Source organism: Mesoplodon bidens, assembly GCF_964165515.1.
Source record: "Mesoplodon bidens genome assembly, chromosome: 19".
Taxonomy (NCBI): Eukaryota; Metazoa; Chordata; class Mammalia; order Artiodactyla; family Ziphiidae; genus Mesoplodon; species Mesoplodon bidens.
Window position 1 is genome coordinate 24,759,674 of NC_138179.1, and position 27,477 is coordinate 24,787,150.

A 27,477-nucleotide genomic window follows, 5' to 3' on the forward strand; every position below is an offset into this window, starting at 1 on the left:
TTAGTTTATTTAGAAGGTGTATGGGGGGGATGCGTGGGAATTGCATTCTTCATTAGGAAAGGGAGGACACAGGATAGTAACGTTTGGATGTCGGATAGCTTGCCTTGTGGAAGAGAAAGTAACCTATTTCCTCTTACTGCAGAGGTCGGAACTAAGACCAAATGAGGGACTGGCAGGGCCATAGACGTGGTTCAAAGTAGAGACAGACTGTCTCCCAGCGAGAGCTGGTCTGAGGAATGTGCTGCCTTGTCAAGTAGAGAGAGAGCTGGCTGGCATTGGTGGGACTCAAGCAAGGGTTGGGTGACCATTTGGATGTTTTCTGTCCAGTGTATTCCTGCACTGACAGAAAGACTTGATAGGATGCGGAGTTCTTAAACTAGCCTTCAGAATATTGGCGAGCCTCTGAATCTTGAATAATTGTGTATGAATAACTGTATACACACATGCATAAGCAGCTTGTCTGAGGAGAAGATCTGTACTTTTCACTGATGACTCGTTAGAGCCTGTTATCCAACAAAAAGTTAAGAGTGCCTGAGCTAAATGGAATTTCCCACCTGTTTTTAAAAGATTTGGGATGCTGTTTTGTGGGACACCCAGAGTTAAGCTACTTCCAGTGTCCCAGGAGATTTGTTGTGTCTTTCACAGCTTGGATTCTATGGATAAGTCAGTCATGTATGCCATTGAGTCTGCAGTGATCCAGTGGAGCCATCAAGTCCAGGTGGTGCTCAAGAGGGAGTCTTCCCAGCCTCTCCTACAGGGGGAGAATCCCACCCCACAGGTGGAGTTGGAGTTCTGGAAGAGCAGGTAGGCACAGGCTCAAACCCTGGGGAGCAGATGTCTCTCAGAGGATAATGGGCTGGGGGGGCAGCCACTGAGTCTGGTCCCACCCCCAGGCATCTCTCATCACCCCTGGAGCAGTCAGCTCGGTGTCTCTCATCACCCCTGGAGCAGACAGCTCGGTGTCATTTGGGTCAATGCAGTTCTTCTGTGCATTAGGAGTTGACACTTTCCCCAAGGTTCAATAGTCATGCCTCGTTTCTTGAGCTACCGTCAGTGTATCTTCTGGCATTTCTTCAAAGGCTCTTTCAATTACATTTAAAATTAATTAACTCTCTTTCATATTTTCTACTGTCTACTCCCTTCTCCTTGGACAGTCAGTATGCACACATTTTTTGTAGGATCTGGAGAAAGAGAGGGGTTTGGGCAGTTCACCACTGAACGGCGTCTCCTAGGTTCCAGGCGGTCATTAGTCCATCGTCCACTGTCTTAGCCCCACAGGTTCCAGAAAGACCTAGTTATTGCTCTTGCTTGTCCCCCCTCTTCCTCCCCATTTCCCTGCTCCTAGTTATCATTGTGCTGATTAATCTTTTACTCAAAAGGAGACAGACAGATGCTTGAAGCAGGCATCCCTGTCCTTGCATGTCATGTGACCAGGCATGCCTGTAGGGCTCCAGTCCCACTTGCACCCCGTGCTGAGATGCCCCATCCTCTTGCCTGGTTTCTGACCATTCTGCTGACCTACTGCGGGGCCCTCCTCCAGCAGCCTTACCCTGACACCTCTCTCATCCCACCCCAAACCTTCCTGCAAGAGCCAGAGACCTCCAGCTGCCAAGCTTTTGAGCCACCAGATGGTCACAGCAGTGTTCCCTGCTGCTACTTCCTGGAGCTGCCCCTTTGAACCTGTGTTCCAGACTCAGGCTTTGGTCCTCACTGTTCTGGGAACAGAGGCCTCTGCGGAAGAACCCTGAGGCAGGCTTCCTCTCTCTCTCTGAGGGTGGGTCATCGCAGCGTGACTTGTGTTTCCTGATGTTCACCTGGATTCACTCTTCTCCTGGTGCTGCAGGTCTGAGGATCTGGAATACATTTATAATCAACTGAGAACGATAAAGGTGAGGGGCATGGCGGGGCTTCTGGACAAGCTTCAGAGCAGCTACTTCCCAGCTTTCCAAGCCATGTTCAGAGATGTTGTAGCAGGTGAGGACCCGCAAGTATTTTCATAAATTGACTCAAATTTCGTATTTATGCTGAATTATCTTCCTCTCTGATCTCAGCAGCTTCCAGTCCTTATAGCCTCCAACCTGAGACAGTCTAGCACAGAGGCAAGAAGGCCAAATGTAGAGGCAGGGAAGCAGCTGCCCTGTGCTCTGTCTGCATTTCCAGCGCTTTGTGCCCTTGACAGAGTCGCCTCACCTCTCTGAGCTTTCGAGTGTGCCATGGAACGGCGCACACACTTCCTGCCTGCTTCCCTGGGCTGCTGTAAGGTGGGATAGGCGGAAGTTCCTTACTGACTGTACCGCACTGGCAGATGCGCTTTGTGATCCCTCATCTCTGCAGTTTACCTCCTTCCACCCCCTGGCTCTTCGGGAAGTCTCTGTTCCATTTCTAGCTCCATTCTGCCTTTTTTGCACCTACTGTCAGATGGGACTGCAATTTCCTGGCCATCTGAGCACCAGACAAGATCGGCCCTTGTCAAAACTGCAAATCCAGCAAAGTCTATAATTAGAAAGAGGTAAAATTTTTTAGGGCTCCCTCTCTCCTCATCAGTGCACTTTGCTGCTTTCCTTTCTCCTATCATCCTCCCAGCTCTTCAGTATTGTAGGTCAGAATGTGCTTTTAAAGGTGTTTGCAATTTCATATAACTTCAGCTTAACCCAAGCAGTGATTTTCAAACACTTTTTCTCTGTCAGAACTTTCCTTCAATGCAATCTCCTATGTGAGTCCAAAATTTAAAACTTGCTAAGGTATATTTGCTCTGCTAAAGAGGGAGTGTCCTGTGTCCAGAGCCCATTGGTGGATCACCTGTCCCACCTTCTCCCATAAGGTTTGGAAACCACTCAGATAAAGGAATGAAAGTTCCAGTGGTGGAGTTTCTGACATGTGCTTTATAACAGAGAAGAACTGGCTTAAGTAGCTGGTCTTTGAGGTCCTTCCGGGCCCTAAAATCTCATTCCAGAGGCTGCTTTGCCAGCATCTAGAGCTGGCTTGGAATGGGGTCCCTGTTGGGGTCTCAGTTTATTGCTTCTCTGAGAGATTTTGTGTGCCAGAGGAATCAACTGTTATTCCCAATTTATACTCCAATTCAAATGAGATAGTGTCCCCAAAAGTGATACGTGTACACTGCTGGTGTGAGAGATGGTTGTGGGAGATGTATGGACAGGTGTATTTTAAAATGTGCGAACGGGTAACTTTTTTTGGCACATGATACAAATTTTCCATTTATAGTAGAGGTTTAAAGTTTTCATTTTATATGATTTTATTTAGGCTAAAATGAGAGTCAGTTTAGAGAAAAGTATGAAGTAATACTACAGGTTGTAGGCAGTCATGACAAATATCATAAAGGAGCTATGCAAAGGACTGAAATTTGAGGCTCTGAAATAAAACATACAGTAAAAGTATATTTATGAGTTGGTCATTTAGAGCCCCAAATATATTTTTCACATTAATAGGTTAATAGAGTACAATCATTCACATTGATTAATAGTTATAAAAGATTCGGTTCCCCAGGCCACCTTCTAAAAGTTGTTTGCAGAAGAGTATAGGACAGCAATGAAAAGAAGTTAGAAACAACAATATCATCATATTAGTCCCAGAGAAACACCAGTGTAAAAATAGAAATCCTTGAAATATATAACTCAATCCCGATGATGGAAGAAAAGAAATTTTGATTAGAGTTGCCAGGTAGAGACTTGGTCAGAAATATTGGTGGGGTCTATGGAGAATAAAAATATTTTAGAAGCTTGCAACTGATTTTCTCATTTCAGAGCATCTGTCTTCTGCACAGATATACTATGTGCATTGTTCTTATCAGTCACAATCAGGGTAGTTCTTTGGCTTACAGATGGATGGAAGAGAAGGAGAGGAAAAGAGATAGTCCTGGATTAGTGGGCACGTGGGAAGTAAAGAAAGAGGTTAAAAGGGTGTAGGAAAATGTGCGGGAGCAAGATTGTCTGAAGTGGAATTGACTGGGCAACGAAGAACCTTGGAAACCGGAAGTAAAGATACCCTGGAGGGGAAAGGACCAGGGCAGTAAAGACTAAGTGGGGAGTTCTCGCCTCTGGCCACTAGGGAACAGGGTCGGCACAGTACGGCCCAGCTGCCAGTCCAGGCTATTTGTAGGCGGATGTGTGTGGAGAGAAGTAAAGGCCAGGGGTTCTCTGGAGCTGATGTGGACTGGCTCACAGTTTCTCAAGAGAGCCCACTGTACGCAACCCTTTTCAAAGTGCCCTCCCTAGCACTCAGTGACGTCAAGTTAGCAGCTTGAGATCAGACATGGTGGGAAGATTGGGAGTATTTACACCCCAGAAACTGGCAAATGCTAAAGGCTTTTGAGTTGAAGGCTTTTGTCCCAGAAGGGCTTGTTGTTAAAGATTTATCAGCAAACCACAGATATCCCTGTGCAGCTGGGGTTTATGTTTGAATTTTGTTTTGTTTTCTGGTTGTGCTGTGCGGCTTATGGGATCTTAGGTCCCCAGCCAGGGATTGAACCCAGGCCCCCTGCAGTGGAAGCACGGAGTCTTAACCACTAGACCTCCAGGGAAGTCCCTATATTTGCATTTTTTAAAAGCTGTGCACCTAACTCTGTTCATCTCTGTCTTCATTTGGCTTGTGAGCCAAGGTGATTGCACCCTGGAATAGATGAGCTGGCTCTCAAACGTTGAGCTCTTAAAAAATCAGGGGCATGCCTATTTGTATGATTAAAGGAGGTTTTGCTTATTAAAAAATATAACATAGGGGCTTCCCTGGTGGCGCAGTGGTTGAGAGTCCACCTGCCGATGCAGGGGACACAGGTTCGTGCCCCGGTCCGGGAGGATCCCATGTGCCGCGGAGCAGCTGGGCCCGTGAGCCATGGCCGCTGAGCCTGCGCGTCCGGAGCCTGTGCTCTACAACGGGAGAAGCCACAACAGTGAGAGGCCCGTGTACCGCAAAAAAATAATAATAATAACATTAAAAGGAAGCTCCTCTGGCACAATGGTCTCAGTTTCTCTTCCCTCGAGGCCCATGTGAAAGCCCGAGCGTGTGCTCATTGGAGTGGCTGTTGGATTCTGACACTCCCCACCCCACAGTGGTTCTGATACTCCCATCAGCTCCCCCATTTAAGAATCGCTGCTCTAATCAATTTACCATGACATCTGACTTTCAAAATTGGATTCACATAGTCCTTCCCACAAGTCCATTTGGGATATAAAGTACACCTCTCAAACTCCTGTGTGTAGTGAGCCCCACAGCCATCAAGCCAGGGCTTCAACATGATGAACTTGGGGTATAATCTTCCTTTTACTCAGCTGGGCAGGGGTGGCCGATTCACAGTCTAGGCGAGTTATTTAGATCTTAATGTCTTTCCTTATAAAGTGGAGTAGTAAAGCTACCTCACAGGGTTTTCTATGAGTTGGTATATGTCTCGTGAGTTGGACAGTGTCTGGCATATTGAAACTGTTTACTAAATACAGTAATACATATTTTGAGTTTCCTTTAGGATGAATGCAGAGCTTCATCCACATAATATAACCCAAGACCATCTGCCCAGGAAAGAACCAGCCTTTATAAACCCTCCCTTCCCGTTCAGTTTGTTCAGTGGACTTTTGCATTCCCTGTAAGTGGCTTTGCAGAATTAGTGCCCAGAGCCACTGGTTTTCCTAGTGTCCCCTCTCAGCCACCACAGGATGGCTGGTGGAAGCCGCTCTCTTTCCTTGCCTGCATTCAAAGGAAATGGCAGGAGATTTCCCGGCTTTGAATACCAGCAGAACCTTTCCATAATCAGCCTGGGCTATTTCTGTATTCCCTGTGACTTCTCCTCCATAAGAGCTTCATGAGATTCTTTATTAGCAAATATTTATCAGAGACATTACCATGGATGGAACGCCTGCTTTGGTCCAGGCACTGAGCTAGCTGTGTATGAAGATTCTGTGTGTGCTGCCCTCAGACCTTCATGAGAAACCTTTAAATTAGTTAGTGTTCGGCCTGTTGTTGAGGTTCAGAGAGGTTAAACATGCCCAAGGTCATACATTTGATGTATCGGCATTTGAAGGCAGAGCTCTCTGACTCTAAAACCTGTCCTCTGTCATCTGTCTTGTATTGCCTTGGAGGTAACAGCAGCAAAGGAAACAGCAAACAGTTACTGAGCATCTACACGCAGAGCACCAGAATGGGGCTGGGAGGGCCGCAAAGAGGTCCAGATACAGGACTTTCGTAAGAGAGCCTCCTCAGACCACTATCCCAGCTGCCCAGGCTCTTCTGTTTTCAGTGTTTCCTCATAAGAGCTAGAAAGTTTTCAGGGACCAGCCCTCTCTGTTCCCTTAGTGCAGGAAGAGATCACAGCCATTGCTTTGCAGATCAGTCACTTCCAGGCCCCAGGGCTTCGCTCCGTGGGTGTGAGCCTCAAGCCAGGAAGGTGACCATCGTCTCCAATTCCTTCCAGCTCTAATGGAGGCGCGGGACATCCACACGCACCTAGTGCCGCTGCACCGCCACCTGGAAACGCTTGAGAGCCTGGAGTTTCCTGAGGTGAAGCCACGGCTGTGGCCTCTGCTGCACGTGGTCTGCCTGATCTGGGCCACGTGTGAGCTGTACCGCTGCCCCGGGCGCCTGATGGTGCTGCTGCAGGAGATCTGCAACCTTCTGGTCCAGCAGGTTTGCACCCAGGATTCCCCAACCTCTCGCTGGATGGCTCTGAGTCATGAGAAGAATAAAGTGTCCATTGTTTTCAGGGCAGGGAAATAATTAGGGTCCAAAGGGTTCTCAGACTTGAATTGTTTTATCATCACAGCCAGTAACTCACAAAGGTGTTCTCGGTCCTGCTGGGATCCTTGGGAGGACCCGGGTCAGGCGCAGGGTCAGGGTGGTAAATTTCAACCTCCTTAAGGATTGGTATTAGGTCAGCAGCAAAGCCCAGCAGCTAAGAACGCTACCTCTGGAGTCAGGCGTCCCTGTGCCACATCCCGCATCACTACTTGTCAGCTGTGTGTGCCTGGGTGAGTCGCTCACCTGCCCTGTGCCTCACTCTCCCTCTGTGCAAGGGTGGGAAGAAGAGGACCTGCCTCGGAGAGTTGCTGGGTGGCTGTGAGGCTCCAGTGTGATCCTGTATGGCAAGGCTCACATCATGCCCCCACGTGCTAAGAACTCACTGCCCGTGAGCTGTGTACAAACAGCTTCTTGGCTCACACGCTCTGTGCTCCTTAGAGACCCCTGTAGCACCAACCAGGGCAGCGTAAACCTTGAGGAGGGCGCCTGTAAACAGAATGAGGCCTTTAACAAGGTTTGGGTGATCAGCCCCCCCAAATTGACTCCTTTTACCTCTGAGGAGCTGGGACCCTGAGAAAACAATGAGCATGTTTAAAGAGTAACTAAAAATAAGTCACATCTGTGGAGCACACTGAAGGCTACAAAGTGCTGTGACATCCCCGTCATTTGTGGATGAACCCTGCAAGGTGGGCAGGGAGAACCTTGTTAATTTACTATTATTATTTAACGATGAGGGCTACAGCTCAGGGAGTTTAACTGAGTCACCAAAGGTCACCCAACCCAGGACCGGAAGCTAACTGTTTGACTCCTAGACCAGCGATGTTCCATCACTGCATGTTTGTCAGCCAGGACTCTTACGATTGAAAGTCTAAGAAAACCCAACCCAAACTAGCATCAACAAAAAGATAACTTATTGGCTCATTTACCTCAGAAGTCCAAGGAAAGGTTGGCTTCAGCCCTGGGTTACAATGAGGCCTGGATGAGGTCACCAGGACCCAGTTATTGTGCCCCTCCCTGTGTGGTGTCCAGTGGATTCAGACTCACAGCTTTCCAGGTTCAAGCCTCTGGTTCAAAGAATTTGTGCACTCGAATTATTTACTATAGAAAGCCAATGAGTCACAACGAAACACCTGGAAAGGACACCTGCCCAGCCCCAGCTAGCCCAAGGAAAGTCTCACTATGTTTCTTTGTCTCTGGTGGGTCACTTGCAATCACTGACTATGGCTTGAACCCAGGTTCCAGTCTACCTGTGGAACTGAGGATGGGGTCCAACATTTCCTATATTAGGCTTCTGAAAAACATTGGTTGGGAAGTTACTCAGTTGAGAGCTGTGGGCTGGGCAGAGTTGGCCGTCCTGTACCTTCAGCCAGGCTTAGTGCCACTAACCTGTCTGCCCTCCAGGCCTCTAATTATCTCAGCCCAGAAGACCTCCTGAGAAGTGAGGTGGAAGAAAGTCAGAGAAAACTGCAAGTGGTTGTGGACACCTTGAGCTTCTTCAAGCTGGTGTTTCAGGACAGAAGGGAGAATCTCCATTCTTACTTCAAAGAGAACCAGGAAGTCCGGGAGTGGGATTTCCAGTCCTCTTTGGTCTTCGTGCGATTGGATGGCTTCCTGGGGCGACTGGGCATGGTGCAGGTGAGTGTTCTCGTTCCTGTCAGGCCCCCGGCTCCATGCAGGAGGGAACCGTCCAGGGATCCAAAAAGTAACAGCCATAACAAAGAATGAATTCATGCCATTTGCAGCTACATGCAGGAACCTAGAGATTATCATAGTAAGTGAAGTAAATCAGAGAAAGACAAATATGTGATATAATTTACATGTGGAATCTAAAAGAAATGGTACAAATGAACTTATTTACACAACAGAAATAGACCCAGGGACATAAAAAACAAACTTGTGGTTAACAAAGGTGGGGGGAGGGTTAAATTAGGAGTTTGGGATGAACATACACACACTACTATATATAAAATAGATAATCAACAAAGACCTACTGTACAGCACAGGGAACTCTGCTCAGTATGTTGTAATAACCTATATGGAAAAAAATCTGAAAGAGAATGGATATATGTATATGTATAACAATCACTTTGCTGTACACCGGAAACTAACACAACATTGTAAGTCAGCTGTACTTCAATTTTTTAAAAAAATGTAGTATTTAAGATTTCAAAAAAAAGAAGAAACTTGAACATTTATCAAATGAATTAATTTTTAAGACTAGCTGCCTTTCAAGATGTAAGTGGAAATCCTATTTTATTCTCTAATGGCAATTAAGTTTTCTTTTATCTCTCCCTTTCATTACATTTTGTGTATGGAGAATGCACTAAGAGAATTATAATGTATCTGCAATCCCCATGCTGTATTATTAGATCAAAATTTGGCCTTTCTTTTCTTTTTTTTTTTTTGCGGTACGTGGGCCTCTCACTGTTGTGGCCTCTCCCATTGCGGAGCACAGGCTCCGGACGCGCAGGCTCAGCGGCCATGGCTCTCGGGCCCAGCTGCTCCGCGGCATGTGGGATCCTCCCGGACCGGGGCACGAACCCGTGTCCCCTGCATCAGCAGGCGGACTCTCAGCCACTGCGCCACCAGGGAAGCCCGGCCTTTCTTTTGTTTATTCCATGTTTGTGTCTGCCTATAGGATGACCAAATAAAAACTGAAAAGTAAAAAACTAAAAAAACAAAAAACAGTAAGAAAAGGTCCAAGACAACATGGTAGTCGCCCCACCCCCCACCCCCCATTGGCTGGAAAAACCCATGATTCAATAACTATTTTGATTGGTCATCATGTAACGGTAGTTCTATCATACTAGAAGTTTAAGAAATTCTGATCATAGACTCAGAAAGAAGGCCAAAGGAATCAATCGACAAATACAGTTGTTTTCAAATTACCCATAATCATCTTGCTAGAAATCTCATGCAGAATACCAGCGAGCTGACCCGATGCAGCTGGCCATTCCCACAAAGCCACTGCTTTGAACTCTGCTCTCCCACCCTCAGGGTTGCTCTGAAAACTACAAGACTAGCATGAATCCCTGTGCAAAAGAAATATGACTTTTGCTCAAAGTTGTGGCTCCCCTCCAGCAGTTGTTTAAAAGTTAATATGAATGTTAGTTTAAGGACCAAGGTGAGAAAGCATGAGGCTTTCTCTTTTGATTGTTTTAGAGTTTAGTGTGGTTAACAGGTGTTTTCACACTTCGCAGCTCTATATTTGCTTATTGAACTTTGCAGGGAGAGTAGTGGGCATAATAAAACAAAATAAATACTTGTCCTAAAACTAATTTGGGAAATTCAGGGTCAAGTTCAAGATTAAGACAATAGCAATCGGGACTGAGAAGGTATCAGAATCATGTTGCTAGCCATGATCAGCAGAGATTTGGGAAAAAGAGAGGGGCTGTATTGGGGGAGGCTGTGATAAGTGGCACAAACCATGGGATTATGAGGATAGGAGAGAGTGAGATTGAATTTGTTCATTCCCACTCAGAAAGCATCGGTCCAGCACTGCCATGCCCCAGGCACCATGCACCAGGCACCACGCACCAGGCACCATGCACCAGGCACCACGCACCAGGCCCCATGCACCAGGCACTGAGCTGGGACCTGGAGGTAGGGCGGTGGCTGGGGTACAGCTTTGCTTGTAAGAAGCCCATGGACCAGTAGCCATGGCCCAGGAGAAGACAGACAGATGGAGGAGATCCAGGGATGCAAAGACACAGAATCAGGAAGTTTCACTGAGGTGTATTAAGTGCCATGAAAAAAGCAAAATTGGCATGTTGTTGGGAGCCAGAAGGAGGGGTCTCTAACCTAGAGAAGGTCTGAGAAGTTGGGAGCACAAGAGGAAATAAATTTCAAAACTGGAGTAGGAATTCTCCAGGGAACAAAGACGGGAGAGGGAATAGAGACAGACAAGATGTATAAGCGAGAAAGCGAGACGCTAGATCTTACGAAAGGCTCACCTTAAATCCTTCACCGGGATCACAGTATAAATAATTGATACCTAGCTTTATCCTAAATGGGTCCTTTTTCCGCAGCCGTTTCTACCATGGCTCTTGACAAGCAGCCTCCCCTCTCCTCCCCCTCCACTCCGTCCCTTCCTCTCCGGCACCAGCCCCTTTGCTCTCGTTCAACCAGAGGTGACAGACACTCTCCTGCTGCACCCTGCCCCTGGCCGCCAGGGTGGACGCGGCAGACAACTGCCTTTACTGTGTGCAGGCTGTCCAGCCTTGAGGGTGGTCCTCACCTGGAGGCCAGGAAGCAACGCTCAGCTCTGCAAGGCTGTTGGGCTGCGGCCTCAGCGCTGCACACATGCTAATGATGGGACTTTGCATATAGACAGCTATCCTAAGCTGGGGCGCCTAATCTTCTGGGTTTAGTCAGTAAAAATAAGCAGCCTAGGCCACCAGTCTCCCTGGAGGCATTACCCTCACAATAGTCTGCTCTGAGGCTGCTTTTTCGTTCTGAATCAAGGGCACAGGTGCATAAAAAGAAGTTGCCCCAGTTTAATTAGAAGATGAGTTGAGTGTCACCCGCTCTGTCTTCCTGCTCCTTCCCCTCTTCCATTTTCAGTCCCTGGCTCTGCTTCACTTCTCTGCTCTTAGGCCAAATTCCACCACTTCTTTTCTCCACCGATCTCCCCTTTGCCTCCCTTTCCCCTCTTCCTCCCCTTTCTGCTGCTCTCCCTTCCCCTCCCCTGTTTTCCTCTCTCTCTCTTTCACTTTCTCTTGGCTTTTTGTACACCCTACGTTTACCTGACTCTCCCTTTTCCCATGGCTGCTCCTTTCCTGTGTCCTGGTGTTTTTCCCCTTTCATCTTTCGTCTCCCAGACACTTGCTCAGACTCACCCCCTGGCCCCCGGCTCCCTCGTCTCTTCCCCACTCGCTCAGTGCAGTGGGACACAGACTTATTGATCGGCTCCAGGCATATTTCATGTTGCCCTTTAGTTAACATTCTGTGTATCTCTGTGATGGATGCCTGTTTGAAATGAGATTAATCTGCTTCTCTCCAGCAAGAATTAGCATGAACCCGGCCTTATACATCTTGCCGTTCTGTACACTTTGTGGCCCCCGAGATGTTAATAAAATGACATCAGCACGTTTCCCTCTCTGCCTGCTCATGTCCAGGGTTAAGTTGTTTAGGGCTGGTTTTTAGTCTCCATCATTCTCTCTCATTTTAGTTCCCTCTGATTTGTGTGGCTTTTTTCCTTTTGCTCTTTTGCTCTTGCTCTTGCTCTTTTAAACAAGAAAGTTTTATTGTGCAGATTGATGCTTCCCCTCTGGACACCTGCTAAGTGAAGGTGGGGGCAGGGCCTGCTTGGCCGGAGGTGCTGTCCTCCTGCAGGTCTGTCTGCAGCGGCACGCGGAGTAATTGCCTTCTCCACAAACCGCAGTCCTCCTCCTCCTCCTCTTCTTCCTCCTCTCCATCCCCATGACGCATCTAGTCTCTTAGCTTGCCAGCCCTTGGGAGGGAAAGGAAGAATAGACCAAGAAAGAACTAACATCTTTCAAGAGCCTGTCTCGTGCCAGAACTGCAGCCTTAAAACCTGCGTAAGAGCTGGATATAAGAACCTTTACTTTAACAAATGAGCACCATTAAGTTTGACACATAAATGAACTTGCCCAAAGTCACAGGCTCAGTGAGGTTTACCTGGGATTGGTACCCGGTACCCAGGGGCACAGGGTTCCAAGTGCTGTCTTTCCACCAAACTCAGCCGTCTCCCAGCGATTCTAAAGGTCTCTTCCCCTCCCTCCCTCCCTCCTCCCTCCCTTTTGAGGGTCCCACACTGGTTTTGTGGTTTTCTTCTGTCCTAACACACTCTATCTTGCATTTGCACACACTATTTTTACCACATGATTTCTAGGTCTTTTTTTCTGAATAAGTCATTTGGGTAAAATTATAATTCCCATTCCATGAAAGGGCCTTACTAAGGAAATCCCAAAAGTATATAAAATCTTTGCAATTTGAAACAACAGTCAAAAATCAAAGGGAAAGAGAGTCTTCAGCTGCCTCTTGATTCCTACCCTCACCCTGCCTTCCTGCTCCATGCTTCAGTGCGCATGCATTCACACACACACATTAAATACGCACATTATACACACCACACTCACAGAGACACACACACTGCACATATGCACACAGCGCTACACATACACACATTATACACCACACTCATACATACACTGCACATATGCACACAACGCTACACATACACGCACATTACACATACATACACTGCACGTATGCACACCGCACTACACATACATACACATTACACACCACACTCATACATACAGACACTGCACATATGCACACAACACTACACATACATACACCACACTCACACATACCACACATATTGTGCATACACAGACGCAGTCACACACCACACGTACATACATATGTGCACACAACACCGCATACGACACATGGACACATCACACACTCACAGAGTTAATTTTTGTGTCATAATATTGCAGATTCTGCAGGTGCCCTGTTTATGTTTCTCCCCACAGCCTCTTCTCTCAAACAATGCAGTAAGTAAGCAGCTTGGAGAGAACCCCCATTTCTTTCATTGTCAAATTGCTGTAAAGCTGTGATTCACTTGGAGACAGGATGATTTCCTGCTGAGGCTTCATGCGCGGTGATTAGCGGGCAGATACGTAATAAACTGACCTAATCTACAGCGCTTTTCCTTTGCTCTTTCCTCAGTCTCCAGCCCTTTCACTGCCTCTTTTCATTCTGGCCTAATTGGGCCGCTTCCGTTTTAGCCGGGCCTGAGCGCTCGGTCATGTAGGACATTAGCCGCATGAGGTCGGCCTCCGTCGGAAGGTGAAGAAAACTGTTTCCCAATGACCTTTGAGATTTTCATCTATGAATGTCTGCTTTGTGCTCGCCCTTAATGAATTCTGAAAGCATTTCTTTTAAGATGTGCGGCCTCTCCTGAGAAGAGGCTTGCTGTTTGTGGGGTCACGGCACAGATGGAACCCGCCCTCACCACCCTAGTAAAGACTGCACAGTTTTTTGTAAGAATAGTACCTGGCCGGTCCAGCCAGCTGCCTGGGACCCCATGCTCTTTGTAGCTTCTGTCTCTAAAAGGAGCGCCTGTGTGTTAGCTATTATACATCTCTTAGCCACCAACCTGATCTAATGACACCGGGGTAATGAAGATTAATTACAGCACCTACCATTTATTGAAGTACAAAGGCACTTCCCCTTTAACTCTGTAACCCATTTGCAGGTTAGGAAAAGGAAGCTTAGAAAAATTAAATGTCTTGCTTTAAGTCTCATAGCTGGTTAATGGCAGACCAGGGCTGTGTGAACCCAGGGATCTGTGCCCTATCCTACACTCCTTCCACGATGCCCTCTGTCCTACCACTGAACTTGCCATTTTTAGCCTGTATATAGCGTAATGAGTTTCATGTGTCTACAACGATGACGGTTAAAAATGGATATTTTAAAAATATAAAAATATAATTTAGGGCTTGCCTGGTGGTGCAGTGGTTGAGAGTCTGCCTGCCGATGCAGGGCACACAGGTTCGTGCCCCAGTCCGGGAAGATCCCACATGCCGCAGAGCGGCTAGGCCCGTGAGCCATGGCCGCTGAGCCTGCGCGTCCGGAGCCTGTGCTCCGCAACGGGAGAGGCCACAACAGTGAGAGGCCCGCGTAACGCAAAAAATATATATGTATAATTTAAACCTCTTATTGGTTTAATGGCCTTTTTTTGTGAGGACTTCTAAATAAACAAAGAAAAGAGCTTACATTTAAGTATTTTAAGAAAGATATAGTCACCATGATTACTATAAATCTGTTTCTACGGTGGTAAGACAACTTCCCACCTGATGCACTAATCTTCTTCACGATACCTCCGTAATGTCAAACTTCTAAAATCCACCCAGAGATGGAGGCCTCACTACCTCTCTTAGCAGCCCAGTCTATGGTTGGGCCTTTCAGGCGTGAGATGGTTCTGTTTTATGGAGTGGAACCACATGAAATTGCTATTTCTTGTAGGTCAGAATGGTCAAGTATAAGAAATTTTATAAGTTCAACCTACAACTTGACACCAAATCTGCTCCTGGGTCCCGTTCACTCATTTGCCTTAGTTTTGCCCTCAGGGCAGGACCATGCAAGGTTCTGCCTTGCACTTGACCAAAGCCCTTCAAACATTTAAAGACACAGTTTGGCCTTGCTTTCTAATTCTCTGCTCTTGTCTAATTCTTATTTTCTCCAATTGCTCTGAGTCCACTGTTCCTAGAGTCTCTACCACCCTGTCACCTTCTCCTGGAGGTGCTGTCGCTAAGTCAAAGGTCAAAGATCACGTCTTCATTCATTCAGCAAATATTTCTTCAGCATCTGGGACTGAAAATACAGTGGGACCTCTGGGGTGTTTACAACCTACTGAGAAAGATGGATAGAAAATAAACTGTAATATAATCCCAAATAGTGTATTATAATGCCAGAATATTATAAGAGTTCTAAAGAAAGCTTACGCAGGGAAAGGGCATAGAGAGTGCGGAGAAAAGTGGGGTGGGAGGTTCTTTTTATTGGGGGTGGAGTAAGGAAAGGTTTAAGACCTGGAGTTGAACCCTAAATAAATGTATTGCCCATCGTGTGTTTGTTAAGTAAAACAATGTAAATATCCATTGTCTTGGGTGACCAGAGTTTCTCCAAAAATAGAATGATTATGTAAGAATTCTTCTAATACCTATGATTTGCCTGTTAGATTGGAGATAAACACCTTGCAGTGACCACCCAGGACCATGCTTCAAGAATTCTTGAGAAATAAAATAGTATAACAAAATCATCATCTAGTTTTCCGATGTAATCAAATGCATCGAGATGCATCTGCCTTTTAAAATGGTTAGGAGGAAAGGGATATGGGGATATATGTATACATATAGGTGATTCACTTTGTTATACAGCAGAAACTAACTCAACATTGTAAAGCAATTATACTCCAATAAAGATGTTAAAAAATAAATAAAATGGTTAGAGGGTATTTCCTAAAAATTGAAATTGACATCCACAGAGTTATGAAAAATGGGTACCCAGGTGACATTCCACTGCACAAATATGTTTCTCCTATCACACTGACAGCAACTAAGCACTTTTTGAATGACTTGAATTACTATTTAAGTCTATTTCATTTAAATCAAACTGACTGCTGTTTTCAAAGTTGAACGTGTGTTTAAATAAAGACTGCCCCATTTCCCCGTCGTTGGCAAGATCTCCTGGTTTGGGTGTATGTCTTCCTTCCCTTGGATGGTTCTTCCTCCTTCTCTCCTCTCCCACTTCAGCCACCTGCTCACAGCCATGCCCAAGCACAGCTGAGCAAAAAGGGTTCTTAGATGGCTGCCCAAGGCTGCATGGATGGGCACCCACCTGGCAACACGGGGAAAGTCAGCCACTTCTCAGCACTTCCCAGTGCCTCTGTCTCTGCTGCTGGACTCGGTGTCCCAGCGACAGGAAGGAGATAGGCAGCCCTCTGCTAGCCTAATGGGTCAGCCTATAGCAGTGGCCAGTGGCAGTGGGAATTCCCTGAAATGGTGCCAGGGCCTGCTGGGTTTCCAGCCTCATGTCAGTGTTCCCTTTTCTTTACTTTCAAACCTCCTCTGGGTAGAGAGCCGGCTCCCAGGGGTCCACACCACATGTTTGCCAAAATGACACAAAGGTACCTTAATTTCCCTTTCCTGTTGAAGAGGTAAGCACACAGATTGGAAGGGATAACAGGGAGAATGTCTTGGTTTGGAGGTTTTGTGATTTTCGATGGGTTCTAATGAGAGGTAAGTATAGTCTGTCACATTAGACGTGTCCTGAAGGCTTCCATCCCATCAGAGGTGAAGCATCTTCGATAGACTCGGGCAGGGTCCTGTCCTCCCCAGGGCTCTAGGTTGTATTGTCACCTGTCACTTAATCCTGAGCACAGCTGGGACACTGCCACCTCAACAGTGACAGTAATGCTCACTCACTGCCTATTTACTGTGTGCCCGGCACTGGCCTACATCCTAAGCCCGCATTGACTTGATTCACTCTCACTATTACTGTCCCAACACAGAGCTGTCATCGCCCCCCACCACCTAGCCGGCCACAGGGTCTACCGTAGCATGTACGCTCGGCAAGGGCACCCCGCAGATGTCTTTTCATAGCAGAAGTCATTGCTGAGAATGTTGGTGCCACCTCTGAGCTTGTCTTCAGGACTATTTGGAGGATCCGCTTTCCTGTCAATATCCTCCAAAATACCTGTCATTCTAGAACCACATAGCATGGTCCATTTGAAATTAGTTTTTTAAATAGGTATAAAGCCACCAGCCATGTAGATAATGTTATTATTATATTTTATTTATTAGAGAACACTGAAAGAGGCTGAAGCATAAATTTGATTTGTGTGTGTATGTTAATTTTATTTATCAGAATTTTCTCTTTGTTATCGAGTCTCACCAAGAGTTATTTATACCAACCCAATCTAATAATAAGGTTACAAAACTAATCAGGCTTCACATTTTCCTAAGCAACCACCACCCCCATATAATTTCCAGCCCTTCCCATACTAATTTGAGTGTCATCTGATGTTGTCATCATCATTATTATTTTTAACTCCATTGCAAATTGTCTTTATAGGATCTTCTGAAGACAACTTTGGATTTCCACAAATTGGGAAAGCTTGAGTTCAGTGGCATCAGAGGGAGTGCCCTGAGCCAGCAGGCCCAGCGGATGTACAACGAGTTTCAAGAGATGTACAGGGTCTTCTCAGAGTCTTCCTATGACTGCTTGGACCCTCAGAGCATGGTAGAGCTTGGAAGAGCTAACTTGCAAGTTTGTCTGTTTCTCAGATGCCTGTAGCCTGTAGGGTCTGGGTATTTACTTGCATTTTCCCTGTGCATTTTCTTTGGCTCTGTGGTCCCCATGGTTTTATCAGCAGAGACCACTCTTAATTATTCTTTGTGTCAGGAGAAAGATCAGGGGAGGGCCTCTTCCAACTGCTGACTTCTCCAAGCTGATGATACACAGGGTTTCAGAGATGCTGAGGTGGGGATGGGATGATGGTGGAGGCTGTGGCTGCCCTGCAACTCCCAAAGCTTAAGCTTTGAGCAGTGACTGCTAGGTGAAGGCCAGGCACACTTGGACAGAATTTCATTAGTGGGCTGGGGAGTTTTCCATTCAGAACCTGGTTCCCAAGGAACTACTTAGGATGAGGAAAGGGCTAGAGCTGCATTTTCCAGGATCGGGACACAGGAGCCCACATCTAACCTGTGGCTCCGGAGAGCTGAGACCTGTGAGTCAAAGCCTGCAGGAAACAAAAAGAAGCAAAAGAGTCAGTACAGAAGTAGGGAATGGAGTTCCCTGAGAAGGAAATGGCTGAATTGCTGGAGAAGGAATTTTGAGAGTATTTGAGGGAAAAGGAGAGAGAGATTCAGCAAGAATCTGCTCTGAGCATCTTCCAATGTCTAGGGGGATCTTAGTTGGCCAAACCCAGGAAATGTCACTTTCTAAAAATTCCATAAAGTAAAAAACAAAGAGTTGGAGTACAAAGCAGGATATATGCCATATGTTTGCTACCGTGTGATAAAACAAAGCAAAACAAAATCCTATGCACAGGGAAACATATTACAATGCTAATATGGTTGGGTTTGGGAAGTAGAAAAATACTACTACATTTTCCGACTTTTCTTTGTCTTTTCATAAAAATATGCGTAGCTACTGTAAGGCAATAATAAGAAATAACAATTCCACAAGTTAGAGATTTGAGTTAACAAAGTTTCTCTGAAAATTGCTACATTCGAAGAAAGAGGGCACACTTTGGGTTGCCAGATAAAATACAATAATTGGGACATGCTTATTAAAGGGACATGCTTATAAAAAAATTTACTATTGATCTGAAATTATATTTAACTGGCTGTCTTGTATTTTTATTTGCTGAATTTGGCAACCTTAGGAACAATAGCTAGCCGCTGTCTTAAGCAATTAAAGTGTAGTTAGAAGAAATAGTGTATACTAGTTTAATTAGCTTACCTTCCTCCTAATGGCCAGATCAGTTTGCTTACACTGAAAAAAATAGGATTTTCACTTGGTGGGGGGAAGGGAAGTAGGGGGTAATGATGGAATAGCCCCATTGCTGAGGTGGCTTTTGGAGTGGCCTGAGGTGGCGGGTGAGAGAAGGGGCTTCAGGGTGTGGAAGGTGGGGCCCAGACGGGAGGGACAGCATAGCAACCTCACGTCCACCTCTCTGCACCATTTTGCCTAGAGTGTCTAGGAAAAAAATGCTGCAGTAATAGGGTAACTATCTACATGGATAAACACTAAGGCACGCCATGGTGAGCTGTGGAAAGTTAAAATAAATCCGTGGTATAACCTATTTGAGTACACATGTTCATAGTAAAGAGCACAGCAGGATGGGCCTTCAGAATATCATGTTTTCTTACGTCTATGTGATGTCTCTTCAGGAATTTGAAAATGATGTCTCTGAGTTTAATCAGAAGGTAGAAGACCTTGACCGGAGACTGGGGACTGTCTTTATTCAGGCCTTTGATGATGCCCCTGGTTTGGAGCACGCCTTCAAGGTTTGTAAAGTAGGGGGAGCCACCCCCATGCTTTATTCCCCCCCGCCCTCTTCCAACTGTTTTGTTCCTGCAGAGAGGCATTGTTCTGTTACAGCAGTATTGTGGGTGTCCCAGGGCAAGGGAGTGTGCAGAGCTGGGCTTCTCAAGTTGACAGCTAATGCTTTTCTGCAAACAGGACGATGTAAAAATGCTTTGTAAGTGAGTTTTTTCTGGAATGCTTTCTTTGGGCCTTATCAGTAGAGTACCCATTGAAAGTGAAGAAGCCTGCTGTGGTCACCATCCTAAATCCATGGCTCTGCAGCACCGCGGCTGTTTAACCGCTGCCATCAGGTTGGTTCAGGCTGGAGCGAACCACTCAAGCACAAGTAACTGGAGTAAGAAGACGCCAGCCCTGGCCCTGTGCTGCCTAGATCAGACGGTACGCAAATGTGCAGGAGGAGGAGGTTTAGGACGATGAGTAGGTAAATGTCTACAGAAATGACAGATCTGGGTTGTGAGACCTGAAGACTTAGTGGAACAGAACAGACCTTCTGTAAACTGCGACAACACTTATTCTGTAGAGCCTGAAAGATTAGAACCAGGACTAATCAGGTTACAAGGAGGCAGAGTTCAGCTAAGTAGAGGAAAGAGGTTTCTTTTTTTTTTTTTTTTTTTTGTGGTACGCGGGCCTCTCACTGCTGTGGCCTCTCCCGTTGCGGAGCACAGGCTCCGGACGCGCAGGCCCAGCGGCCATGGCTCACAGGCCCAGCCGCTCCGCGGCATGTGGGATTTTCCCGGACCGGGGCACGAACCCGTGTCCCCTGCATCGGCAGGCGGACCCCCAACCACTGCGCCACCAGGGAAGCCCCAGAGGAAAGAGGTTTCTGTTAATGTTATTTAAAGATGGAATAAACTTCCTTGAGATGTAGGTAAGTTTCCAGGCACTGAACATGTCAAACGTAGACTGGGTGATTGGTGGGACAATTGCAGAAGGGGCTTAAACCCAGGATGTGTGAAACCATGCTGTTCTAGAACACTGGGCATATATATATTTAACTCATTCAAGAATATACATATGTTGGGCTTCCCTGGTGGCGCAGTGGTTGAGAGTCTGCCTGCCGATGCAGGGGACGCGGCTTCGTGCCCCGGTCCGGGAGGATCCCACATGCCGCGGAGCGCCTGGGCCCATGAGCCATGGCCGCTGAGCCTGAGCGTCCGGAGCCTGTGCTCCACAACGGGAGAGGCCACAGCAGTGAGAGGCCCATGTACCGCAAAAAAAAAAAAAAAAAAAAAAAGAATATACATATGTAGTCTTTAATAAATACCTACTACTCCATAACTCACATAGGAAGAGTTGTAGAATTTCCCTCTCCAAGTATTTAATTCCAAGAGAAGGGCTTATATGTGTCTGTAAAATAATCCCTTTTGCCATTAACTGTCATGGCTAATTGGGATGTTACCACTCAGATAACTGGTGAGGCTGGAACCCCATTTCTGCCTTGAGGATGTCCAGCCCTATCCCTCCCATAAATCCCTGTGCACCATGGATTTCAAGGTGTCTTCAAGCGTCTCACATATACTCTCAAGTTGCTCTGTCTTTGAGATCATGGTGTCTTTGCTACTTGTCTGTAGTCTCCCTTACAAATGTCATCTGCCCAGGAAGGTGCTTTCAGGGGTCTTACTATTGCTCTTCTGATGATCCCCACCATGACAGCATCTACATTTATGCCAAGGGCATATCTGTGTGGGTTCCAAACACCCCAAACTTTGCATTTTGTGGTGGAGCAGGGTTCTGAGCAGAAGCAGCGAGAGACCTTTCCAACTTTGCACACCCTTTGCTACCAGGTCCTGAAGCAACATTGCTCATACCCGGAGTCTCAAAGGGCTCTCACGGAGCAGACTCTTCTTCTTTGGGCTCCAACACCTCTTCTCAACAAGGCTACCCACCCAGTCTGTGCGACCTTTTAGGAAAACCATAACCATTCGGTCCCTTCTGCCTCCTTGGTTTTCTCTTTTTGGTCATCCCGCCAACAAGAAACCAAAGCCCTTCCCTCCTCCTTCAGCCAAAACAAAAGCTTCCAATGTATATAATTTCGTGCAAAGAAGTGCCTTTTCACGCTGGGGAAGTAGGGACCCCTGAGTCCAGATACCCCTGTTACTGCCATAAGGCCATTCGACCACTATGTGTGCCTCAGTGGACATGGCCAGAAGGGGTACGTCCAGGTCAGAGAACCTGAGTCCGAGGGTGTGGGCTGGCTGCAGTGGTCCCTCGGCCCACACCTCTGTACCTCTCAGCAGGATGTGTGAGCCAGAACTCGGTGGAGACCTGCTCTCTCGTGCCTCCATGGAGGGAGAGCTACTTCCTGCTGTCTCCAGAGATCTTGGTGATTTTGGGTTGGAGGACTGGGTGGTCCTAGAAGTCGTGTATTGTTATATCCTAAATATAACTGGAGTCTTCCACGACCTTGTCTCAGGGTAGCATGAGGATTAGAGAAACACAATCCAGCAACCAGGAGGTGATTAAAAGCATTTCACATTCTGATCCCGCTGCTCCCACCAAGGGGTTAGGGCAGTTGTGATGCACAGGAAACATCTGCAAAGTATCCTTGCAATCACTGCCTTCTGGGGGCAACTGCTCCCTGAAACTCTTTTCTTGGTCCCCACTCTCAAATTTTAGCCCTCCCAATTCTCCCCAACACCCAGCCTATTAGCTTCATTTTTCTTCTCCGTCGTCACCCTCCATATCTGCATTAGGTCTTTATGATGTACAGCAGCTTACCCTTTCTGGCATCTTTCATTTTCTCTTTGTTTTACCCTCTACCCAGGTTCTTAAAACACGGCAGGGTCTGGTATGTCATTCAGCACACAGGAATCCCTCCTTCAGAAACAAAGACCAGAGGGACAGACTATGAATATTTTGCCGATTCATAATTATCCATCCAGTTGCACAGTAACGGTTTTTTGACCCTCTTACATTTGTGGACAGACAAATGAAGGAAAAACCAGGATACGAGATTAATGTAACCTTGGAAAAGTTGAATCTGTGACTTTTCCCCTTCTTTTCTGCCTCCTCTGTAGCTGCTAGACATAGCAGGAAACCTCCTGGAGAGACCACTGGTAGCACGGGACACATCTGATAAATACCTGGTGCTCATCCGCATGTTCAGCGAGGACCTGGATGCCGTGAGGGTGATCTACAGTCAGCATGTCCAGGAGGAGGTGGAGCATGGTAAGCTGCTTGTCACATTTGAATGGGGGACATCGGTTACCAGAAAGGGTGCCACTCTTCTGTGTTTGTTACATGTCTGCTGTGAATCCAGGGCATTCTCCAAGAGCACAACCTTCTTGCTTGAAATTCTAGACTTGGGTGATTGAAGAGTTCACTGAACTGTGCATTTCCCTGTGTCTAGGGCAGGATTGGCAGACTGACCCAGAGCAGTGAAGTCCTGACCACTGCCTCAGGCCAGTTTAGATCTCAGCGTAGTGTGTGAGTTGACCCTCAGTCAATGTCGCCACACTGATTAATCTTTAACATACCTCAGTTCCACAGTAGATTTGTACATGCCTGAGAAAAGGTTCTTATCCCTTCCAGTGCCTTATCAACCATGCTTTTGCAAGGAGGAACCAGCAGGAGCCTGACAAAGGGCAGTAACACACCGAGGTTATTGTAATTCTTAGATGCCCTGTCTTGTCTGTTTGAAAGTCAAACACAAGTTCAGTTCAGCTTTGCAAATGTTCCTTGAGGCCTTGCTATATGCAAGGTAAATTTGTGGGCACCGCATGCAGAGGCAGGCCAGGGTAAGGGAGAGAATAATTAATCCTGACAGGTGGTTCTTCAAGGAACGCGATTGGCCTGAACAGAGTTATAAAGAACTGTAGCAAAACAAGATGAATTGGGCTGGGAGGTGGGAGGAAGAGTTAATGGAGATGGTGGCCTTGAGCTTGACCGTGAAAGATGGGGAGATGGACAGCCAGGGAGAAGAGGCAATGGTCTTGGATGCAAAGGCAGGAAAGGGTGTGGAAGGTGACCAGTCAGACCTGCCTGAGCCAAACAGGGTATATAGAGGGAGATCAGGTCAGCCATCGAGTTTGGAGCCATGTCATGAAGTGCTCTGAGTGCCCTATTAGGGAATCTGGAATTCATCCTAAAGGCAACAGGAAATTTTCAAAAGTTTTTAAGTAATGGCGTAACAGGACCACTATTTCTATAAACAGGTTTCACAGTGAGGTCATTAAGAATGGCTTCCACTTAGGAAGTCATCCCAGAAAAATCTGCTGGCCTCAGCTTTATGAGGGACCATCCTCCTGACTTCTCACAGTGGGATGCAGAGTTTGAAAACTCAAACACCTTCAGATGCATATTGAATTTCTGTTGTGCATAACAAACTATCACAACCTTAGTGGATTAAAACAACATCCATCTCTGAGCTCACAGTTGTGTAGGTCTGCAGCCCAGTTTGGTGTGCCTGCGTTCTTCACTCAGAGAATCTCAAGGCTGAAATCAGTTAACTGGGCCAAGTTCTCATCTGGGGTCTCTGGGGGAAAAATCTACTTCCCAGCTCATTTTTGTTGGTAGAATCCAGTTCCTTATGACTGCAGGACTGAGGTCTCTGTGTCCTTGTTGGCTGTCAGCCAGGGCCTGCTCTCAGAGATTAGAAGCCCTCCCGTCCCTAACCACACAGCCACCTCGTCTTCGAGCCAGTAATGGCATGTTGAATCCTTCTCATGCTTCAGACCCCTGACTTCCCCTTCTGCCAATAACCAGAGAAAACTCTTCTCTTCAAGGCCTCACCTGATTAAGTCAGGCCCACCCAGGGTCATCTCCCATTTGCCATATAATGTAACGTCATCACAGGAGTGATATGTCGTCACATTTGGTTTCCACCTATACTTAAAGAGGAGAGACTCATGCAAGGGTGAGGGTCATTGGGTGTCATCTTAGAATTTTGCCTACCACAGAAGCCAAGTAGAAAATGACAGTGTTGGACCTGGGCTGAGTGTAAGGCATCAGGGAGTGGTGGGGTCCATGGTCAACTAAAGGACAAGACCAATATTCAGCTCCTACAGTTCATTAGAAAGGGGGCTGGTGGTTGCCAGCCTTCCCAGTTTTATCAGAGAAGCTGGAAACTGAGGGTTTTTTTAAATGAAATCTTACAATTGTTAATTTTGACAACTGATTATAAGCAAACAAACCCACTCAATGGACTGAAGTAAGAATATCCAGGCTGTGCTAACTCTGGTCAAGGGCTTCGTAATCCACATGGCCTGTCCCATACATAATCTTACCGAATTCTCACAGAAACCTTGGAAGTTGAGTGAGGAAGATATTATCCCCATTTTATATATGAAAAACCTAAGGGCCTGAGAGATTAAGTTGTCTGTTTAAGGCAATGTGTCTTTTTTTTTTTAACATCTTTATTGGAGTATAATTGCTTTACAATTGTGTGTTAGTTTCTGCTTTATAACAAAGTGAATCAGTTATATATATATACATATGTTCCAAGGCAGTGTGTCTTAACCCTGACTGTACAATTAGAATTATCCTGAGTGCTTTCTAAAAATACTGATGACAAGGCCCCACGCAGACCAATCAAATCAGAGTGGCTTGGATGGGGCCCAGGCATCAGTGTTTCTAGAAGAGCCCCAGGTGACGCTGATGTGCAGCTGGATTGAAAGTCACAGGTGTGCAGTCAGAAAGCCAGTTAGTGGCAGAGCTGGGCTGGGAACAGCTGTCCTCTGTTGCTGTTTAGCGTTCTTCCCAAGGGCACTCTTCCTTCCCCCTTAGCAGAACTCGGTGATGTCCCAGGAATTTCCATCTCAGTGTAAGCCCAGGGTGACTTTAGCAGGTGGAGGTGGATGAGGCAAAAAGTGCAGTAAGTGGTGGGAGGTGGGGGAGTGTTCATGGGTAGAGTGGGGCTCAGGCCTGGAGCCTCACTTCAGTCTGCTGTGCCCTGTCCCCAGACTTCTCCTCCGTGCATAAGAACATGCCCGCTGTGGCCGGGAGGCTCCGCTGGGCGCAGGAGCTGAGGCAGCGCATCCAGGGTCCCTTCGACAACTTCAGACGCATGACACACCCGTGAGTACCTCGTTCCTGAAAGGCAGGTTTGTTTCAGGCTTCTGCTCCCGCTCTGTACTTCGAGTATAGTAGCAGCGCAACTCAGTTACTTGAGGCACAAAAATCATCTTTTCTTTCCATTTCCAGCAATCAGCCAGTATCTTAGTCCGTTCAGACTGCCATAACAGAATACTATAGATGGGGTGACTTGAGCATATCAGAAATCTCTCTCTCACAGTTCTGGAGGCTGGGAAGTCCAAGGTCAAGCTGCTGGCAGATTTGGTGTCTGTTGAAGAGGACCTGCTTCCTGACTCACAGCTGGCTGTCTTCCCACTGTGTCCTCAGATGCGGCAGGAGGGACTCAGCAGCTGTCTGGGTCTCTTTTACGCGGACACTCATCCCATTCATAAGTGCTCCGCCCTCATGACCTACTCACCTCCCAAGGCACCACCTTAGGCTTCAACATATGGATTTGGGGAGGACACAGACATTCAGTTCATAGCAACCAGGTACTACTGGCCAGGCATTAACAAGATTGATACATTTGGATTGAAGAGTGGGTCCCTTGGTGTCAGGTGAGGCTTACTGGACACAGGCTGGCTCCTTTTGCTCCAGCAGAGTCCTCGTTTCCAGGGGAAAATGAGTCAGGGTTTTCAAGCTCTTTGGATTCCTCCACACATCTCCTCTGACATGACGGCTCTTTACTACCGAGGCTGCTGGAGAATAATGAAGCCCGGCGTTTCCTGAAACGTGGTGTGAGGGCCTCATGTATTAGAAACCCCAGGTGCTTGCTAATGGTGCAGATTACCAGCCCTCACCCCCCACCTACTAAATCCAGACCTCAGGGCAGGGTGGTGCCTGGGATCTGCTTCCTTGGCACACTCTCCCCATGATCCGCCGGTGACCAGGTTTGGAAACTGTTGGCCTGCCTCACAGCTGAGTCTGGAAGCCAAGCTAGTTAGAGGCATCTGGGCTGCTAGAGCGAGAGAAGAGCTGTTGCAATACCTTGTTGAGGGTGCTACCTGGGGAAGGGCAGGCTTTCTCTGACCCCTCTTTCTAAAGACTCCATCTTGTTGAAAACACCTGGCTTTGGCAAACACAGCATGTTCACAGCAGCATTATTTACAGTGGCCAAGATATGGAAACAACCTAAGCGTCTGTTGATGGATGAATGGATGAAGATGTGAGATATATATATATATATATACACATACACATATATATCACATATGTAATGGAATATTATTCAGCTATAAAAAATAAGGAAATCCTGCCATTTGCAACACGGATGGACCTTTAAGGCATTATGCTAAGTGAAATAAGGCAGAGAGAGAAAGACAAATACTATATGGTCTCACTTATATCTGGAATCTGGAAATAAGAAATAAAACCAAACTCATAGTAAAAGAGATCAGAATTGTGGTTATCTGGTTATAGGGGGTGAGGTTTGAGGAGGAAGGTGGGGGAAATGGATGAAGGTCAAAATTTACCAACTTCCAGTTAAAAGATACATACTGAGGATGTCAAGTACCATGATGGCTGTAGTTAGCATGGCTGCATGGTATACATAAAAGTTGTTAAGTGAGTAGATCCTAAAAGTTCTCGTCACAAGGAAAAAGAAACATGTTTTTCATTTTTTCTTGTATCTGTATGAGACGATGGATGTTAACTAAACGTATTGTGGTGATCATTTTACAGTATACGTAAGTCAAGTCATGTTCTACATCTTAAATTTACACAGTGCTGTACATCAGTTACATCTCAATAAAACTGGAAACAAATTTTTTTAAAAAGACTAACCACTTTCAAAGGCCAGAAAGACAATGAAAGATAGCCAGGCTGTGGTCTGAAGGGAGCCTCCAGCACATCACCCCGTGTTGCCAAGAGGAAGAATGACTCAATGTGAGAAATCTCCCCACTGTTGGAAAGAAGCCGAAAATCTAGATTTACTTTAAAACCAGCAAGTATTCCTCTTTTCCTCAAACTCCGTACAAATCAAACAAACGTGCCCGTGAGTCAGACCTGCCCAGTGGGAGATCCGTCTGCAGTGTCTGCTCTGTCCGCGCGAGCTCTTCCTTGTGCAGCTGAAGAAACTGAGGCAGATAGAAATGAGGTGACCTGCTTGGAATCCAAAGATAGCAAGGACAGAACTGGAAC

The 27,477-nt window shown here is 46.6% G+C and overlaps 1 protein-coding gene across 1 annotated transcript in view; it reads left to right on the plus strand.

Annotated features, from left to right (window-relative positions):
• Positions 1-27,477, plus strand: part of DNAH9 (dynein axonemal heavy chain 9) — a gene marked incomplete at its 5' end in the record, with an annotated part of 303,352 nt that overhangs the window by 14,325 nt on the left and 261,550 nt on the right. Inside the window, 8 exons of the mRNA XM_081219032.1 lie at positions 646-804; positions 1,844-1,974; positions 6,416-6,627; positions 8,140-8,373; positions 17,347-17,514; positions 19,170-19,286; positions 22,344-22,494; positions 25,227-25,341. Coding sequence (XP_081075158.1) covers positions 646-804; positions 1,844-1,974; positions 6,416-6,627; positions 8,140-8,373; positions 17,347-17,514; positions 19,170-19,286; positions 22,344-22,494; positions 25,227-25,341 — 1,287 coding nt within the window. The remainder of the gene's footprint in view (positions 1-645; positions 805-1,843; positions 1,975-6,415; positions 6,628-8,139; positions 8,374-17,346; positions 17,515-19,169; positions 19,287-22,343; positions 22,495-25,226; positions 25,342-27,477) is intronic.